General features: G+C 37.8%; 1 protein-coding gene across 1 annotated transcript in view; it reads right to left on the reverse strand.

Annotated features, from left to right (window-relative positions):
• LOC148945343 (protein spaetzle 3-like) overlaps positions 1 to 3,789 on the reverse strand; it is a 98,498-nt gene extending 94,709 nt beyond the window's left edge. Inside the window, exon 1 of the mRNA XM_089099171.1 lies at positions 3,282 to 3,789. Coding sequence (XP_088955297.1) covers positions 3,282 to 3,752 — 471 coding nt within the window. The 5' untranslated portion in view covers positions 3,753 to 3,789. The remainder of the gene's footprint in view (positions 1 to 3,281) is intronic.
• Between the last annotated feature and the right edge of the window lie 14,390 nt (positions 3,790 to 18,179).

Genomic DNA, 18,179 nt, shown 5'->3' on the forward strand with positions numbered 1-18,179 from the left:
TAACCCCCCTCTCACGCCCACCTTTGAGTGTGCTAGATAAAGAAATGTAAGCGAAAATGAGTGCATTTTTTGAGGTTTTTAGAGTTCAAGTGAGGGAATAGGCTTTGAAGTCAATATTAATAGGACTATTCCACTCAAATTATGGTGAATGAGGATAGCGAGTTGAATGTTTGGTAATGAGAAAATTAGGCGAGTGGATGTCTTCACCTACCTAGATGACAACCTTAGCAAGTAGTGTGAATACACTTAGAATGAAAAAAGCAGAGTTCCCAACAGTTCATAAACATTTTTATAGGATTGGATAGGTCTTAAAACTAAGACAACTCACTACTTTTACTTCTTGAGGGACCACATGCGAATGCCTCTACCGGCATCCAGAAGACTCCACATGGTTGACTCCCATTTGTCGCGATCATGTGCCAGCTCTTCGGCAAACCGGATCCGGCAGCTCTTCCACCTATACCCAATTTTTGAAATCCGCCGATGGGCTCGAGGTTGTATCTTAGAGTTGTCTACCAATTTTCCAAATAGCCGCCAAGTCGCCTACACCAACCAGGCAAAAGAGTGGGTAAAAGCACTAGCTCAGTGATGCGGTCTTTGAGATTAGCGGCAAGATGAAGAGTGAAGATCTGGTCACCTCTCCCTCTTCAAAGTCAGTACTGATATTCACGTGTCCACTCATCCCTTGCTGTATTGAACCTTTCGAGCAAAATCATCACGAATACTTCAGTAGCCATATCCATGAGTGATATCCCTCGGTATTTACGACAGTCACTTACACCCCTTACACCCTCACTTCCTATTTTAATAGCAGATATTTGTTCTCGTACAAAGCACTAGCGGCATTAACTTACTCATCTGGTATAGTCTACCATGCAAGGATGGGACCTTCATTTTTACGTTTTTATAAGCTAGAACAAATGCCGGGTCGTAATCTATGTAAGTCCTATTAATATTGATTTCAAACTCTTCTCCCTCACTTGAACTTTAAAAACCTAAAAAAATGTACTCATTTTGCTAATATTTCTTTATCTTGCTCACTCAAATCGTCAGCGTCATCTAAATCTAGGACTAATGCTGCCATATGCTGCATACACTCTAATAATTTTTCTTATATAGGGGGATTAGTTGAAATTTTCCTAAAGTTACTAGGTACTTTCCCTTTATCAAAAATCACATTCAAAATTTATATCTTCTCCCACCTAACTTCGTAACTGCCCTATTTCAAAAACCAATTGACCACATATTTTTAATCTCTAAGCCTTTTAAAAACGTCTCTGACAGATTGACCGTTAGCCTTGAATAAAATCCGTCGATAGAGATTATACATAAAACAAAAGAGTGGACTAACAAGACAAGTAAGGCGATCCAAGGAGTAATAAGTCCAAAATAGAAAAATCTGACAGGTTAGATGCAATTATATTGCATAAAATTCATTATATGTGCGTCGAAGGGTGTAACCTTTCTATTATAAGTAGCAATCAGCTTATTTGCTAGCAAGTAGCAAATCAACAACAATGTCAAGGGGAAAAAACACACGTTTTTAACACGTGAACACATTAACAGAACTTACATTAAAGCAAAAAGTTACACGAACTGTAACTTAATATGTAAATTTAAACTTAATAGAGTCATTTTCCAGGTTAAATTAGCAAGACCTGGTTTGATACTGAGATTTTGATTGTCAAGAATTTCCCGCTTTAGGTTCAAATTTTCCTCTTTAATGCGGGCCTCTATCCCCTTCACTGAGGTACTGAAATATATTTGGTTAAAACCGCTAGTTAAGATTAAAGTGGTGTTCAGTCACTGGACTCAATCTTGGACCAGATCTCAAGCTCAATGAATCTTGAGTTTTATTGGTCAAAACCTTGAAATCAACTGGTCAAAATTAAACTATATTGAACTTTCAAAGTCAGTTCAAGACTGAGTCTCTCACCAAATTATACTTATCTTTTTAGGCAATTTCTGAACTTGTAATCAGAACTAAGCAGTTCAAAATGTGGTAAATGACACATATTTATATTTAGTTAGTTGTATCTGTTAACGCTAGTATCGTTGCTGGGGGAATTCTGAAAGACAGTATGAAAAGTATAGGATGACATAGAAAAGGAATGGTTTTTATATACCATACGTAGTATGAAAACTATAGGATGATATATAAAAAGAATGGTTTAAAACCTACAAGTATGTTTTACTGCAATCCTTTCATGCGTTGACTGCAAAGGTATCTAATATTGATTTGACCTGGGATAATCTGGATTAACAAATAACCCAAATGAATTCTTTTACTTAAATAAGCATAAACATCCGCACCACTTTTTATTCTTTAGTAGTAAAGTTGCACAATACCAGCCAAGTGCGCAAGAGAAATATTTTCTTGCCTGGCCTTGCCCGCTCTCATTCACTACATCTGAAGTTTGGCAGTCCTTCCCATAACCCCCTACACTTTTCTTGCAATGTGTCTGCTCTTTGTCATTTTTTTAGATTCCGAGTATTATTCCCAGCTTCGGTAGATGTATAAACATACACGCTTTAAAAAAGCAACTTAACGCTGCTGCCACCCCTCAAAGTGTGAAGTAATTTTTCAGGCTGTAGTTTTAAATTATTCAAGACAGAGGGCTTATTATAGAAATATTGTTCTTTGGGAGGTGTTCCCACCCTTCCCATCCCTGTGCATGTATGCATGTGAATGTCATCTTCTAGTTTCTATTCCAAATGCTTCTGCAATAAGGGGAGAGGTCACTCCCTCAGCAGCCAAATTGTGAGTGAGGTAAATGCATTTCTCAAATAGAGAGAGAATAGGGAATAGATCTCCCTGCATATTGATCTAAAGGGAAAAGGTGAGAGAGAAAATACAAAAAAATGGATTTTGAGGATATAAGCGTCCTCTTTCTCATCAAAAAGGTTCACTGATCCACTGAAAGGTCCACTAAGACCACACTGGCTATTTATGCTATTTGACAAAAAGAAAAAAATAGAGAAGAAACATAATTCTTATTTTTTTTATTTTTTTTTTGAAATTTGCCTTGTCTTCTAGGTATTATATTTTTTTATACATTTTTTTTGTCAAATGCCGCTATTTACCGTAAGAGCCTTTAGAATTTGCAGACTAAATTTGATGTAAACATCAAAATAATGATGATTGACGGACAATTTGATTTTTGGTATTTAAAGCCGAATATATTTAGTCCAAACTGACTCGTTACTTTTTCCTTGAGACCATCAAATCACTAATAATTTCAAACAGTTATCAAAAAGCCAAAAAGAAAAAATAATAATACCGGTATTTGCACGAAGGATCCATTGCTTAGCCTTTGCTTATCGGTGGTGTGTGAAAATGGTAATTTGCTTCCAAAATTCTCTTGATTGGTTTTCAAAGGATTCACTGTAAAACCTGCCACATCTAGTTCTGTCATATTGGTCTTTCGAAACAAAGACTCTATTTCAGAATTTTCTTTTGCCTGTCCTTTTATTCTCTTTTTAGAAATTGCTGATCTGTTCAACTGTTTCTGGACTTTCTGTTGGCGTTTGATAGCTTCAAGTTGCTGACCAGCAGTCAGATTTGATCGAAGACTGTTTATCGGGAATGAGGAAGCATTTCGCTGCTGTCCCATGATTTGCACAGGTGGGGGTGGAATCCCTTCCGGATTTGTAAATGTTCTTAAATCTCCGAAGTCTACATTCTGGTTTAATATGCCTTGCAAGTCATTTGAAGCACTTAAAATTGTTGGACTAATATTCGTTAAAGCCATATTTCTTGATTTTGTACGCAAACTAATCCACTTATTACATAGTTTTGTGTGATTACTAGACTGGATAGTTAGACTGAGTAGTTAGACTCTTCCGACGATAAAATATTTGGGCGCGGTCATTTTTGGTGGAACTCGAAAATAGGCAGCTTCCGAACGGGTCAGTTGAATTAATAATCACAAGTTGACCTCTAGGTTTCATATTTTTGGTAGACTTGTTCTATTTTAGACCTAACTTAATTGTACACAGTTTTTTGTTCATTTAGGTCAAGAAGCTATAAGAGCAGAAAATAGATTTGGCCAAATCAAGAGGCTGAACTTCCAGCTAAGGCCGGCATTTCTTTATATTTCTTGGGAAGATCTCACTATGGTCTGAATTGCATCGACTATCAATCTTGCCTGTCTGAAAATGATTGCTAGGATGTATTTTTATTTAATACATGGTTGTTTTGCTTATACTTTATTCTTTATACGCTTTTACATGTTTTATTTTTAGTTTTTGTGTTGTTAACTGTTTTTTCTTTGTTTTAATATTGCTGTAAATTTGTTTTAATTAATAAAAATTTTTTACAGTAGCCTTAATCCTTTAGATTTATTGTTTAGGGCGAATCTTCAATGCAAATAAATAGTCGATTCAACCTCAAAACAGGCAAAAATTTATATAAGTAGGCTTGACAGGCTCCATGCCTTCTCAAGACCAGAACATAATTTGCACTTTACTCGTTCTTAAAGAATTGGGACAAAACTCGAACTTTGGCGAAAAGAGTAAGGTGTTGAGGAGGGGCAAACTCCCTCATATGCGTAAAGATTTTTGTTCGTTTTAAGTTTTAATGTTGCTCCTTACTTTCAGTTGAAATAACTAAACATGGAAATCAAGCTTGAAACGAACAAAAATCACTACAAAAAAAAGTTTGGGTACGGCCTCCTTCTCTCACTGTAGAAGTCTAAAACCTACTGGATTATTGGCGCTTTACTGAAAACTATATGTTTCTTGAACAGTCTTGGAAAGTACAAATAAAATCAAACTGAATATTTGATATGTAATTATATTTATTATTGAAAGATCATCAGTTCAAGATTTTGTTTAAAGTAATTTTGTTTTTCATTTTCAATGCTGTAATAACTGGAAAATAAAATATTTATAATATAATTCGTTTTCAGTGAAGCGCCAATGATGCAATAAGTTTTACACTTTTACAGTTAGGGAAGGGGACAATATCCATTTTTTTTAATTAATATCTTTTCGTTTTTGGATTGCCGAAGTTTCAAGTTTTTCAAAATTCCCTGTCTCAAAATAATTTTTCATTCCAAAATAAACTATGTGTGTCTTGAAATAGTCTTGGCAAGAACTAATAAAATTCAACTGAATACTTGATATATAATCATATTAATTGTTGGAAGCTCGTTAGCTCAAGATTTTTTTTCACTTAAATTTGTGTTTTATTTTCATTGGTGCAGCAAGTTTTCATGGTGGGAGGCACTTGTGCCGAATCCTAACCCATTATGGGGTACCACCTCCATGTTGAAGATGCGGTAATGAAGTGCGTGGCAGGTGGCACCGTTCCCCGTCTAATGATGCATGGCAATAGATTTATGGGCTTTGTTGGGCTAACCACCCGGCAAAGCTTCTTTTACCTGGTTATGATTAACAACAAAAAGCCTCGGAATCAACAGCCATTCCGACGACGACCTGTAGCACGTCCACCGACCATCCAAACGGACCTGTTTACGGTAGCCCACTGCAATTTACGAGGTCTCAGATCTAAGTTTGAGCAGTTCCTACATTTAGTGAACTCGGTGAAGCCATCTATCATGTGCATCACTGAGACCAATCTAAACCAAGAAATTCAGAGCAGTGAGGTTGCTATACAGGGATACACGCTCCTCAGGCGGGATCGAGAGCGTACTGAAGACGCTAAATACGGAGGAGGAGGTGTCGCTGTTTATATACAGAGCCATATACCTTATTCGTGCCTGAACATACCAGATTCAGCAGGTAAAGAAGCTCTAAGGGTCAGGGTGACCATCCCAAATAAATGCGTGATTGTTGGTACCATGTATAACTCTCCAACCTACCAGATCACCAGCTACCTTGAAACCTCCCTTGAATATATTCGGGGCAAGTACGCTAAGTCTGCCATTATCCTTCATGGAGACTTCAACGTCCATCATAGCCTGTGGCTTTGCAGAAAAAATACTGATAGGGAAGGGTCGGATTTGTATGATCTATCTCTCTCTTACGGGCTGAAACAACTTGTCGATTTTGACACGTATCACGGCCCAAACAGATCATCTCGTCTTGACCTCTTCCTTGCAGATCATCCTGGCTCTTTTAACGTGGATGGTCATGATTTCACGAGCGACCACGTTGTCGTTGTTACACGTAGAAACCTACATATTCTGCCTCCAGTAAAACATGAGCAAACAATCTGGCTATACAAAGGAGGTGATTGGGACGGTTTGAGAAACACTCTTTTTCTCAGCAGTGGAGAGCCTTCCTCCTGGAAGGCCCAGAGAAAGCTGCAGATAAGTACCAGCAGACCATAGTTGACTCTTTCGAAAAGCATATCCCTTCAAAGCGGATCCAGGTGTCCAGTAAGGACAAACCTTGGTTCAAAGCCCAGTGTAAGAAGACAATCCGAGCAAAGCAAAAGGCACACAAGCGATGGCTACTTTCAAAGAGCGAAGAGGACAGAATTGCATTCATAAATGCGCGCAAAGATGCAGTTCGAGTGATTCGGCAGTCCTGGGTTCAGTATAAGGAGGAATTTGCCACCAAAATTCAACTTGCTTCGGCAAAGAGTTGGTGTAAAATTGTCAAGGATGCTTTATCGTCGTCCAATGGGACCGCAATTCCGTCTCTCCAGAGTAACGGGACAGTGGTACAAGATCCACAGGCAAAGGCTGAAGCTCTTGCTAAGGCTTTTGCCGAATTCTCGAATCTAGATGATGACGGTAGAGAAGTGCCAAAATTCTCCGACCAAACCGACCTGGAACGCGTGAATTTTTCTGCTCCCAAGATCCTTCGCATTCTGCAACATCTGGATGTGACCAAAGCCACAGGTCCTGACAACATACCAAATGTTGTCCTCAAGTCCTGCAGTGCCGAACTAGCTGGACCCTTGTCATTGCTTTTCCGGCTGTGCTTTTGCTCCGGAACCTTCCCACGAACATGGAAGTCCGCCCATGTTATACCTACTCTAAAGCCAGAAGGCGATCCAAAGAGCGTGGGCTCCTACAGGCCTATTAGCCTTCTCTCCTGTGTTGGCAAAGTCTACGAGAGCGTCTCCAATAAAACACCTCTTCAGTACCTGGAATCAAATGACATTCTAGGCGATCGCCAATATGGATTCCGCCGGAAACGCTCAACATTAGACTGCCTAGTGGCTCAGTATCAGGAGTGGATAGAACTACTTTAAATGGGATACGACATCAGGCTACTATTCTTCGACATTGCGAAAGCTTTTGACAGAGTATGGCACCGTGGCCTGCTAAAGAAACTCTATGTGTATGGTGTTCGTGGATGTCTGTTAAAAGTGATTGAGAGCTTTCTTTCCGATCGTTCACTGCGGGTTGTTCTTGACGGGTTTACTTCCCGCGAATATCCAGTGAAAGCAGGGGTACCCCAGTGCAGTGTCTTGGGACCTACGCTCTTCCTTATCTACATAAACGACATGGGAGACAACCTCGCAAACCCTCTGCATCACTTTGCCGACGATACCACGACACACTCAGCCGTCCCTAAACACGAAGACCCAACACAAGCCTCCCTTTCTCTTCAGGTGGATCTTTTAAAAATTGAAAAGTGGTCTGATGCATGGATGATCAACTTCAATGCATCGAAAACAAAGGAGCTTCTAATTAGCCGATCAAAGTTGCCACGTGAACACCCCAGTTTCATCTTCAAAAATGAAGCTATAAAGAGAGTCGACGAGCTTCGTCTACTGGGGATTCATTTCTCCACCGATCTCTCTTGGAGCAACCACTTTGATAGGGTGAGAGCCTCCTACGCGAGAAAGCTAGGAGTTACTCTTCGCTGCAAAAACCTTCTTCCTTCAAGCTCGATCATCCCACTCTACAAGTCTTGCATCAGACCCATAGCTGAATATGGATGCCCGCTCTATGCTGGTGCTCCGAAAACACTGTTGGCACCACTTCAGAAGATCCAGAATAGGGCAAATAGGGCGGGCTGCGCCTCTACACAAGAATTGCTCCAGCCTCTAAATGAAAGGTTTGATGTAGCGTCGATGGCTGCTATATACAAGTACATGAATTCGCCTCCCTCAGACGAGCTTTCTCGAATTGTGCCCCCCTTTGTCCAGCCGACAAGGCAGAAACGAAGGCACACAGCTCGGTCCAATTATCTAAAGGAGGATACGCCGAAAACCGAGTACTTGAGAAACAGCTTCATCCGGCGTTGCACTTCTATCTGGAACGATGTTCCTGGGGATATTATCCCTGCAAATCCCTCTGTTGACACCTTCAAAAGAAGGTTCAATAGACATTTAAAGCCTCAAGGCCATTGAAAGAGGTAAATGAATAGCGACATATCAGATACTTTGAAGTACCTGGCGCCGTGAATATTGGAATAAAAAAAAAAAGTATAAAAGGAAATATTTGTAATACAATTACAAGTATTTTCGGTACCCAAACTTTTGTTTGTAGTGATTTTTGTTCGTCTTAAGCTTGATTTGCATATTCAATTTAAGCTTCACTTGTTTTTTGATTTATTTATTCATTTATATTAGTACCTATAGTATGTTTGTTTGCTATGATTGTTTGTTTAATTTCTGTTCGTTTTGGGTTTCATTTATTCTTTAATAGTAATTTCTAGTCATTTTAAGTTTGAGTTATTTTAGGTTTTTATTTCTTCTAATCTTAAGCTTAATATGGCCTTTACTTTTCCTAGAAAAACTTTTTTTTGACAGTTTTTTTTAATTAATTTCTGTTCGTTTTTGATTGCCAAAGTTTCAAGTTTTAAAAAATTACCTATTTCAAAATAATTTTTTATTCCAAAACAAATTCCAAAGTAAAACTATATGTATCTTAAACAGTATTGGCAAGAACTAATAAAATTAAACTGAATATTTTATATATTCAGTTGTGATATTAATTGTTGAAAGCTCATCAGCTCAAGATTTTATTTCATTGCAATTTTCGTTTTATTTTCAATATTGAAACAACTACAAAAGAAAATATTTGTAACGTTATCTGTTTTAGTAAAGCACCAAATACCTAAAAACTACTTTTTTGGAAAATTTTTTATTAACTTTTAAGCAAAGGTAAACTGAATAAGTAAACTCAAAAAACTGAAAGGTAAACTCAATAGGTGTGGAATATACATTCCCAATGCACTATGATTGTTAACGGCAAGTTCTTGCACCAGACTTGGCACACACCCACCGTTGGCACAGTTCCTCCCTTTTTGGCACATTTCTCACACGCTTTGCACGCGCCACCTGGTGTAAATGATTTTTTAGAGTGAGCGCCCCCTCGGCGTTGACCCATATATTTCGCTGTTAAGCAGTATATCAGAGTCCACGCCAATTCCTTCTGGCAATTAAATTAAAAAAAACAAGTTTTTCAACTGAAAGTAAGGAGCAACATCAAAACTTAAAACGAAAAGAAATTATTACGTAAATGATTGGGTTCACCCCCTAATCAATACCTCGCTCTTTAAGCCAAAGATTTTTTAGTACTTTCATAAGAGCTATTTATTCTAAGTAACGACCTTTGTGATTAATGGGTCATTTTTAAAGAATTGGAACAAAATCTGAACTTTAGCGTAAAGAGCGAGGTATTGACTAGGGGGGCGAATCCCTTAATTTACGTATTAAAAACATATGAATATAGAAGTTCGTTACGTAAGTTAATTCTTAAGTTACGTATATTTATTACTAATAAAAACGTTCGTAAATAAAATTTAACGACTTTTGAGAAAGCCATTTAACGAAATAAAAGTAAAATCAATGTGCAAATTTGTTTTAATTATTCATGTACGGTGAGCCAAAAACAAAACCGGCATTAATTCAAAAACGTTCAAAAGTTAAATAAAAGTTTTGTTAGTTTTTATTGTTTTAAAAAATAGTGTTGTGAGAAAGAGTCTAACTTTAGTGTAAAGAGCGAGGCGTTGAGGAGGGGACATTCCCTTTCATATACGGAATAATTTCTGTTCGTTTTAAGTTTTAATGTTGCTCCTTACTTTCAGTTAAAAAAAACTTGTTTTTTTTATTTAAGTTTTGAACGTTTTCGAATTAGTGCAGGTTTTAATTTTGGCTCACCGTACATGTATAATTAAAACAAATTTGCATATTAATTTTTTATGGGAAAAAATGAGCGAGGGAGGGGGCTTAGTTGCCCTCCATTTTTTGGTCACTTAAAAAGGGCACTAGAACTTTTAATTTCCATTCGAATGAGCACTCCCACAATATTCTAGGACCACTGGGTCAATACGATCACCCCTGGGAAAAAAAACAAAAAAAAGACAACAAATAAACGCGCATCCGTTATCTTTCTTCTGGCAAAAAATACAAAATTCCACATTTTCGCAGATAGGAGCTTGAAACCTCTACTGTATTGTTCTCTGATACGCTGAATCTGATGGTGTGATTCTCGTTAAGGTTCTATAACTTTCATGGGATGTTTCCCCCTTTTCTTGAAAATCAGGCAAATTTTCTCAGGCGCGTAACTTTTGATGGGTATGAAACTTTGATGACTTTTGATGGTTATGAAACTTATATATTTGAAATCAACATTAAAATTTTATTCTAATGATGTATCTATTAGTATCGAAATTCCGTTTTTTAGAGTTTCGGTTACTATTGAGCCGGGTCACCCCTTACTTAGAGTTCCTTACCAAGAACTGTTTTATTCATGGTCGATTATTCCAACATCATGCATCAATTAATAGTTGTCCATTTTCCATGCTAGAAATCCCGTATATAGGACCCGATCTATAGTAGAGAGTGATCAAGCTAATTTCCTCGTGTCAATTTGGGTGGAACTTCCCGTACGCCACCTCAGCCTCCCGTCTAGTTTCCCGACCAGTGCTTTTTGATAATTTATGAGATTATGCACTAAATGATAAGTTCTTGTTTGACTCTATAACAGATATTTTCGGGCCCCTATACTGTTTGGCAGCCTCAGGCACCGACACCACCCCGTTTTAGGTACTGTGCCCTTTCCCTTCACTCCACACAGAATTATGAAAACCATCTGCTACTTAATGCAATGCCTTCTACCTAAAGTCCATTCATTCTTGACAGCAGATCCCGAAAAAAAATCCCCACCTTATGGCCAGGCATCGGGCAGAACTGCCAGTAGCTGGACGGTAACTGAAATTAGCCGTAGTGGCCCTCTATTTTAGGATAGGTATTAACAAGGTAAATTACTCTTAGGGGGACCAGGCGAAGATTACAGCCACTACCTCATGTCGTTTTTACTTCAAAAAAACCCTAAAGCTTCACTTTTCTTAATCAATCACTGAAATGTCTCAATAAAAGATATCCTAAAATAATTCTATAAAAGCTTACGCATCGCCTTACCGATCTCTTTTGATAGATTGAGTCTCAAAATCAGTCGCAAAAGCTTAAAGAAATTCTTCGAGTTGACTCTTAATTCAGATTATTTAGTGATATTCAAGTACCATTTTTGCACTCAGCCTCGGCTACTTTTCTATTGGGCGTTTCCAAAATTTAACCCAACCAAAAGTCATCCACCCTTGGAATACATAATCTACTTAATTGTTTCGTAGGAAGTGCGATGCAGTTACTCAAAGAACCCTGTTGAAAAACTATAATAAATTCTAAAAAGCAGAACCCGACGGAAAGGTAAGGTTCCATTGGGAAGACCGAAAGTCGTAGCAACTCAATGAAAATACTGTGGACTGTTTTCTTTTCGATTCGTGAACTAGAAGTTAAAGGTGCCATTTTGAAGAATAACTACTGATTGGAGGAAAGCCAGCCACCCTTTCCATACCTTTTATTCCCCCCAAAACTCTCCAAAGCCCCATATGTAACATTGAATGAAATTTCAAAACACTTATTTTAGTAAAAAATTGTCAAAAGGGAAATATTCTATGCCTCGAGAGCAATTTAATTCCAATAGCCCTGGGGTCAAGAGCCCAACATTATAATAGCCACCTATTTAAAACAAAGGCTTCATATATAAATTTGAGAATAGAAGTGGATATCCAGTACCCTGTTTTAATAAAAAACATGCAGGAATTTTCAATTGTTATAATTAGAAAGCCCCACCCCTCTCCTTCTACTACTCCCCCCACTTTCATAAAGTACAGACATTCTGTGCCTTTTTCAGTTCATGATTACTCAAAGATCAATTTTGGAGTTACCTTAAATAAATTAGATGTCTGTCACAAACCAAGAACAGTGAGTGCATATTTCAGATATGGAGCTTTATTTCCATCAAAGTTAAAATATCCAGTTGAGATCAAGATCGGTCAAGATGAAATCAGAAGGGAGGAATAATCCCCTCTATTCCCCTCTCCTCCATAAGTAAAGAAATCATTGCTCCTCTTTCAACTCATGCATATTCAGGGTTCATTTAAGGAAGATTCTTAAATGAAGAGAAGACTGTACAAAAATGGGCATACATGACATTAAAACCAGGTACGTGAAATCCTGACAAGCACCCAAGGCATGATCCCTTGACTAACGTGAAAACCAGATACTTCACGCAGGTGGAATCTGCTCTAAAAAAAGTAAAATAAAAAACAGTTTGAAAATTAATTAAACTTAACTATATTCCCTGACCCAACAGAACTTTCCATGTTACCTGTGGTTACTATAAACCCAATCCCATACCGTCTTCACTTAGAAATAAGACCAGCTATCAGATATCTGACAACATGGAAAGGCACTGACCCTGATGGAATGCAGCTGAAATTTCCAAAAGTCAACTGAGAACCGAAGAAGGTTGCAACAACAAAACAAAATTACCCCAGAGCCTCAAAAAATAGGTCATCCCTCCTTGGTGCAAAGTTACGATGGTTTCCCTATATGAGAAAGAATCTAAAGTAGTTTGCAACAACTACCAATCAATTCGTCTTATCAGGCATGCTACTAAAATACTGACAACAGTCTTGCTGTGGCGCATCCAAGGTAACTTGCTCAGTAGTCATCCCAGAATACCATGCGGCTTACGATAAAATAGGCTGGCGTTTGATCAGATTTTGATATTCAGGCACATCATGGAAAAGTATCTCAAACTAGACCGCAATAACTAGTCCCAGTTCATGGCCTTTGAACAGGCTTGCAATCTCACCTGTAGACAAGTGCTATTGCACATTCTTCCTCACTTTGGTACCCCACCCAACTTCGTAATCAGAGACATGTGCACGAAGTTCAGCAACGGTGTTATGTCTAGAGAAGGCCTTAATGAAAGCACTTTCAGGCCTTCATACATGTTTAATATCATAAGTTTATCTTTCCAAGTCAAAAATCATGAAACCCGAAATCATTAGATATATATGCAGCTTAAGGTATCAAAAAAGCTTTATAAAATTCTAACAGTGTCTAGGGGTACGTTTTTCTGAATTCTCCGTTGTTTTTATTAACTATTTATTGTGGGAAATGTAACTTATTTAATGGGAAAACAACTATAAATGGCCAGAAGTTAAATTAAACAGAAACGTTAAAAAACGGCGAAAAGACTTAAAATTTAACCAATTACTGCTAGTAATAGAGGAGATAGTGCCTCTTCAAGTGTAATTGGTAGCTCAAATGCTATCAGTGCTACTGAACCAGCCTACAGTGCACTCTGAGGTTCTCTGACATGCTGAATTCGATAAGTTGATCGTATCAAACCAATAATCATGAAACCCAAAATTTATAGATAAGATAAGAATGTGGCTACGGGTATCAATAAGCCTTACACAATTCTACCAGTGACAAAGGGTACGCATTTGTGCAGTTCTGCAGCTTGTTATTAATTATTTATAGCAGGAGATATAATTTAATTACTGTAAAAAAAAAAAACTGAAAACAGACAGAAGTTAAATTATAAATCAAAAATTGTCTTTAAAAGGTATATATTGCTTGCGAATTGTGTAAATTTCCTGAATTTCTTACATGTGTCGCCTAAATCACTTGTTTAATCGCCTCCTCCAAAAATAAATTCCAGTCTATTTGTCTGGCTCTTAATCCTTTCCCCAAAAATTTAAGCTACTCCGCACTGTGTCACGTAATGCAAGAGACAAGGTCACAAGACTAGAGTTCGAGGCACAATATTGTGTCTTGTGTGCACTTACAAAAGCTATTGCGTAACCCCTTGCGAAAAACTGAAGTGCATCCATGAAAAATGAAAAAGTGCCTCTGACAAATTATGTAAGATATCTCAAATCGTCACTTAAATGTTACAGACAAGCGTTGATTTCGTTTATTTCACACGAGCTCGTAGGTGGGCAAGCTTGCGCAAAAAATGTACTTAGTAAAAAGAAAATGCTTTTAGTGACTTGCATATTGCTAAAACAAAAGTAATGACAGTGAAATTTTACATTGTGCTAGAGTGCAGTAACCTTTTAATAGCTAAAGGTCTCTGACCTTTTCTCAAGAAGGCCGTAATTTTCTGATAACAGTAAAGTACTGCCTTACTAATTTAGACAACTTAATTAATGCTTTAGGCAATTATTCATTTAGATTAATTTAGATCAAGCAGGCTGACACAAGCATTTTTGTTGTATGTGTGTGTGGGGGGGGGGGGTCAAGAGGGGTCCACATCCGGGCAGTCAAGGGCATGGGCTGTATAATAATTCTTTTCTCCAAATTATTGGGGGAAATGCCCCCTATTCCTCTCAAGTAACGCCACTTCACGTATATATTATATACCATGATATAAAAATTAGGATTCAGCGCGTAATTTTATATCCCCATCTTTTGTTTAAGGAGTAAAAAGGAAAATATTTGAGGATATAATAGCAAATCTTTAACAGGACAACCTTCATCTTTACATTAAGTCAGGTTTTCAGGATTGATATTTTGTAAACAGTCGGTTTGACAAAATGATATTATATAATTACATAAATAATACTCCCCTGACAAGAAAAGCTGTTCTATGCACAAAATCCAAAAGCACAAAATGCTTCCTTTGTTGTCGTTGTCTTTTTCTTTATTTACTTATTGCCTTCTGTTTTGTTGTTGTTGTTTTTTTTTATCCAGGCCAAGCAAAATTTAGGATGCGCCGTATAACACTTAATCTGTTTATTTTTACGGTAGCAAAAGGGGCTTGTGGACGTTATTATTAGAAGGAGTGTCAAGAAATTTTCAATTGATTGTCAAATTGTCTATGCATTGTCGAACAGAATTGTCAACTATTTGTGCTGAGCGGTCTCTAATTTCAGTCAGCCCAAAAAAGTATTAAGAGGGCCTTTGTTTGGGACGAAAAATGTTATGCTTAAAGCCTTTTTAAGAGTGTACTCAACAACTTTTTAAAGTTTCTTGGCGATGAAAGATGACAGATTGTCAAAACAGTCATTGTCGACCAACAGTTAAAGGTCAAATGAAAAGCAGGTTTCCCGTAAAGAAAGTTTTAAGGGAAATGGGAACTTCTTGTGAGGGTACAAAGCATGGGTGCCCATAGGCTGAATTTTAGAGAGGGGTTTGCCTGGTCTAATCGGCAATTCCAGTACTGAATAATTGAAATCTCAAGACAAAATATCACGAGCAGCGCGATAGCGCTACCTAAGTAAAGAGCGATATGGCCCAATATATTGTTCTGTTTTTTAGACCAGGGCACTTTTTATAGAAAGAAATGTCATAGGAACTTAAAAAAAAAGAACTCATGGAGGGCAACCAGTTATAGTATTTTTTTTTTTTTAATTATAGTTTTAGTTATAGTGCTTTTTTAAGAGTCAAAGTGATCAGAAGGGAAATACCCCCCCGCCCCCATACGCAAACACACACACACGTTGCATTTTCCCGTTTTGCATTTTCCTGTTGCATTTATGACCTCATTGCCGAGAAGACAGAATTGAGGGCTGGTGAACCTAGTACTGTGCCTAGTTCACACACTCACAAAGCTAACTCCCAGGCTCCAGGAGTTTTAGGTTCTCAGAGTATGAGCTAGAGCTTTGGATTCAGCACTAGCAAAATCGGGGCTTGCCTTAATCAAACCCACCAAATGGTTACCAGCGGAAGATCAAATAGAAGATTAGATACGAATATTAGTCACAAAAATGCTCACAAAACAGTAATTTGTAGTGTGCGTAAGAACAGTACTACTGAGGGCTGTGTTGAAACTGAACTAAGTGGTTTGAATTCATCTTCAAAAAGTAGAAGTAGAGACTCCCAAGAAAATATGAATGGTAAGGACTAGGATCAGTGTGGCCAGATACCCCTTTGCGTCCTTCGTGTGCTTAGAATTGGGTGCTGGAATATTCAAGGTTTTAAAATGGAAATACATTAATGGGAGCATTTAGGGAGTTAGGTATAGTTTGTATAGTTGAAACTTGGCATAGTGCTGAGGATGATCTGCAGTGCCCTTTCTTAAGTAATTATTATTTTTTTGCAGTGAATAGAAAAACCTCCAAGAATAGCCGGAATTATGGTAGTGTAATTATGTTTTTTTAGCCAGACGTCATTTTCTTCTGCAGTAAGACTTTCCAGCCAATCAGAAAATATAGTGTGGGGTAGATTTAAGTGTGATTTTTTATTGTTGGTTCCGTATATCTTGCTCCGCAAAATAGTTCTTGCTCCTCTGCAGAAACGTGGCTTACGTTGCATGAAGAAGTGTGTTTTGTGCAAAAGAAATTTCTGAGGGACCGCCAGGTTGTAGTAGGTGATTTTAATGCGTATACTTCCAATTCATTTGAGGTAAAAACTAATTTTTTTCAGATAAGAACGCAGAAATTCTACTAAAGGTCTTCAGGATGCCAAGAAGCAGTGACAACCTGTCTAGGGGAATAGGCCTAAATACCTGGGGGAGAAATTTATTAGAAAATGGTAAAGATAATAGATTAGCAATTTGTAATAGGAGATTTGGCCAGGACAGAGGTAGAGGTGTTGAGTACACTTGCTTCTCGGGGCCAAACCCTAGTGTTATTGATTAAACATTAGTACGCGTAAAGTTTGGTTCTTGCCTTTTGTATGTGAGGTTCTCCACGTGCTGGATTCAGATGATTTTCCGATAAAACTTTCTCTCCATATTAGTAACGTGTCTTATTTGACTTCTCTCCCCCATGTTAGCTGGAAAACTTAAGTCATAGGGGCAAAAACATTGCGTCAGGATTGGTTTGAGGAAGAAACTAAAATGCTTAAGGCTCATTTTTGTTCAGAAAAGATTTTAGACAAATTACATGGTTTAAGTGACAGTTCTTTTGGCGCCAATATAGCTACGGTCTAACTGACGCAGTTTCCCCATGAAGATGTAGTCCGTGTCCTGAAACCAATACCATATAAATTGGGCCCTTTTGATGATGAGTGTAAACTCATCATCAGCAAGGTGGGTCTCTTTAGTTTATTAAAGAAGGTAAAAAATGTCACCGGTTCAGAGGAACGATATGAAGCCCAATAGCATTTGGATTAGCTAGAAAGAAACACAAGGCTTTAGTACAAAGGAAAAAACTTTTATACCAAATTAAAGAACAAGAAAAGTGTTTTCAAGCCTACATGAAAGAAGTCTGGAAGTCCTTGCGTGCGGCCCGTGACAAGTCAAAGGGGTCTCCGGATGTTAATTCCTGTCCGATATACTACAAAAACCTGAAGAGGTCACTAGGACTTAGCCAGCCCACTCATTTACCTACAAGTGTATACCGAGTCGATTGATTCAGCTGTTGGTGAATTTCTCCTCCCAGAGCATTCTTATCAGCTCATACAGAAGATATCAGAGGAGTAGTTGAATAAAAGTTTTACGAGTCACTGTATAGGATCATCTCCAGGTACTGACAAAATACCTTCTACTACGTATAAGAAATTAATATGACCCCTTTTTCCAGTTCTCTTAAGTCTGCTCAATGCGGTCCTAGTTTCATGCGGATGGCCAGCAGCGTGGAATATGTTGATTTTAAAGCCGTTATTTAAAAAGGGTGACCGCATGATGCATAGTAATAATTGCCCAATAAGCCTATTGGAAAAGGAATTGAATGCCAGATTGGGGTGCTGGCTAGATAAGGGTAATGTTATAAATGAGACACAAGGGGTATGTCGTAAGGGATATCGACAACTGACTAGGTTTTTATACTCCAAGGCTCCATGGGGAGATAATGCAGGGCAAAGAGTAATCTCTATGTCGCTTTTCTTGACATTGATCAAGTATTTTGTAGTATTGATGGGCCCATTTTGTTTTGTTATCCAGTTAAGATAGGACAGCCTAGGCCATTTATTAAATTCTTAATTAGTATGTATGAGACTTCTTTATCAATAGTTATCATTGATAAACAAAGTGTATCTAGGCCATTCAGAACCTTTAAAGGAGTCC

Source organism: Artemia sp. Qi Xiang Cuo, chromosome 13, assembly GCF_049724085.1.
Source record: "Artemia sp. Qi Xiang Cuo chromosome 13, ASM4972408v1, whole genome shotgun sequence".
NCBI lineage: Eukaryota > Metazoa > Arthropoda > Branchiopoda > Anostraca > Artemiidae > Artemia > Artemia sp. Qi Xiang Cuo.